This window comes from Aplysia californica, unplaced genomic scaffold (genome assembly GCF_000002075.1).
Source record: "Aplysia californica isolate F4 #8 unplaced genomic scaffold, AplCal3.0 scaffold00053, whole genome shotgun sequence".
Lineage (NCBI taxonomy): Eukaryota > Metazoa > Mollusca > Gastropoda > Aplysiida > Aplysiidae > Aplysia > Aplysia californica.
The window spans coordinates 665,422-667,496 of record NW_004797323.1 but is presented as its reverse complement, the minus strand read 5'-3'; the positions used below and the strand labels follow the sequence as shown (position 1 = coordinate 667,496).

Here is a 2,075-nt window from a genome sequence, read left to right as displayed (position 1 = left end):
TGTCTGTCTGTTGCTTGCTCTCTCTTTTCTCTCTCTCCTCGACTATTTCTCTCTCACTCCTTCTGTCTTTCTCTCTCTTTCTCTCTCTCTCTCTCTCTCTCTCTCTCTCTCTCTCTCTCTCTCTCTCTCTCTCTCTCTCTCTCTCTCTCTCTCTCTCTCTCACACACACACACTCTTATAAACGTTCCTCTTTTATCTTTTCAGATGGCTACGGTTTTGACAACAACTTTGGCTCCTTTGGTAGGTAGGGGGAATGGTCTACTTGTCCGTCGCCATCTTTTTTGTGTCGCTGTTTTGCTTTGTTTTTAAATAGGGCTTTTTGTTTTGTTTGTGTACCCCTCGAATGTGTTTTTGTAGCTTGCTCACAAGATAGGCACTTTCATGTGAAAAACGTTCAACTTGAATACTTGTAGAAAAGGATTAAAATTACCTTATGATTTTTTTCAAGACTGACGTTTCGAAAGTTTGTTAACATACATAATAATATACAATATATCTATCTACATGTATATTATATGTATACAGATATATAAAAATATACATACATATATATATATATTATGTATATTTATATATATATATACATTATATAATAATATTTATATGTATATCTATATCTGTACATCTGTATATCTCTCTTACTCTCTTACTCTCTCTCTCTCTCTCTCTCTCTCTCTCTCTCTCTATATATATATATATATATATATATATATATATATATATAATGTTGTGTGTCATTGTATCTCTGTGTGTTGTCGTCCCATTGTCTTTCAGTGTAACACTTTAATCACTGTAACCAAAAGCAAAAAGCAAAGATAGTTTTTTTCTCATAAAGGCAGCAACATCTTGGCCTTTGAGATTGACCGAGGACTAGACACAAAATATGTTTAAAAAACCCAGCTACTATAGATTGTTATCAGTCGTATCACAAAAGTAGACAACACTGTTTTGAAGTTGTCTACATTCCATCATCTTCAGCAACACAGTCATTGCAGTTTCGGTTCCCTATGATTAGTCAATGAAGTGCTGTTTCTTTCTCTTTCTTGTTTCTGTTGGTCTATCTTGCTATTACTCTGGACTAAATAACCATTATCATGTCAATGAGCTTCTCTGTACTCAAACAAACAAACAAGCAAACAAACAAACACAATCATACCAACATACAAACACACAAACACAAACAAACAAACAAATAAACAGATACACAAACAAACACTCACAAACATACAAACAAACAAACAAACACAAACATACAGACAAACTAACAAACAAAGAGACAAAGAAACACAAACAAACAAAGAAACTAACAAAGAAAAAATACACAAACAAACAAACACAAACATGCAAACAAACAAACAAAGAGACATACAAACACAACCATACAGACAAGCAAACAAACAAACAGACAAACAGACACACTTCGTCTCTATCATATTGGTGACATCATATTTGTTAAACTGTGTGTATTCTCGTCGAAGATTATACAACAGGAGTAGTTAAGCTCCAAAATGCCGTTTTGAGAGAGAGAGAGAGAGAGAGAGGAGGGAGAGAGAGAGAGAGAGACAGAGAGAGAGAGAGAGAGAGAGAGAGAGAGAGAGAGAGAGAGAGAGAGAGAAAAGCCCGCATGTAGAAATTTGACAATTTGCACCTCCTTCTTGTTTTCAAAGTTAATTTATGATGAGGCTTTGGCATTTTCTCGTTGCCATTTTTAGACACACTTATCACCTAGATCTACCACTGCTCAATAAACAACTCACATTATAATAATCTACTGAAAAGGGGTAATTTCAAGCAGTGCCTCTGTACCTAAGGTTGACCTTCGTATTTCCCATATTTGGGATACGGTACTACTACGAGCAACCCAGGCTTTGTTTAAAAGGGAGATAAATTGCCCCGAGCACGAATGAGCAGACAATATTACAAATAGTACTCTCCCGTGTGAAAGATTCATGTGTATTTTGTAGAGATAAACATGAAGGCATCGAGTTTTGTTGCTGCTGTTTTGCTGTTGCTGTTGTTGCTGCTGTTGTTGCTGTTGCTGCTGTTGTTGCTGTTGTTGCTGCTGTTGTTGCTGT

At 35.8% G+C, this 2,075-nt stretch overlaps 1 protein-coding gene across 1 annotated transcript in view; it reads left to right on the top strand.

Annotated features, from left to right (window-relative positions):
* The window catches only part of LOC101858924 (collagen alpha-1(I) chain-like), a 22,960-nt gene extending 22,511 nt beyond the window's left edge, over positions 1–449 (top strand). Inside the window, exon 7 of the mRNA XM_013079477.2 lies at positions 205–449. Coding sequence (XP_012934931.2) covers positions 205–248 — 44 coding nt within the window. The 3' untranslated portion in view covers positions 249–449. The remainder of the gene's footprint in view (positions 1–204) is intronic.
* The last annotated feature ends 1,626 nt before the right edge of the window (positions 450–2,075 follow it).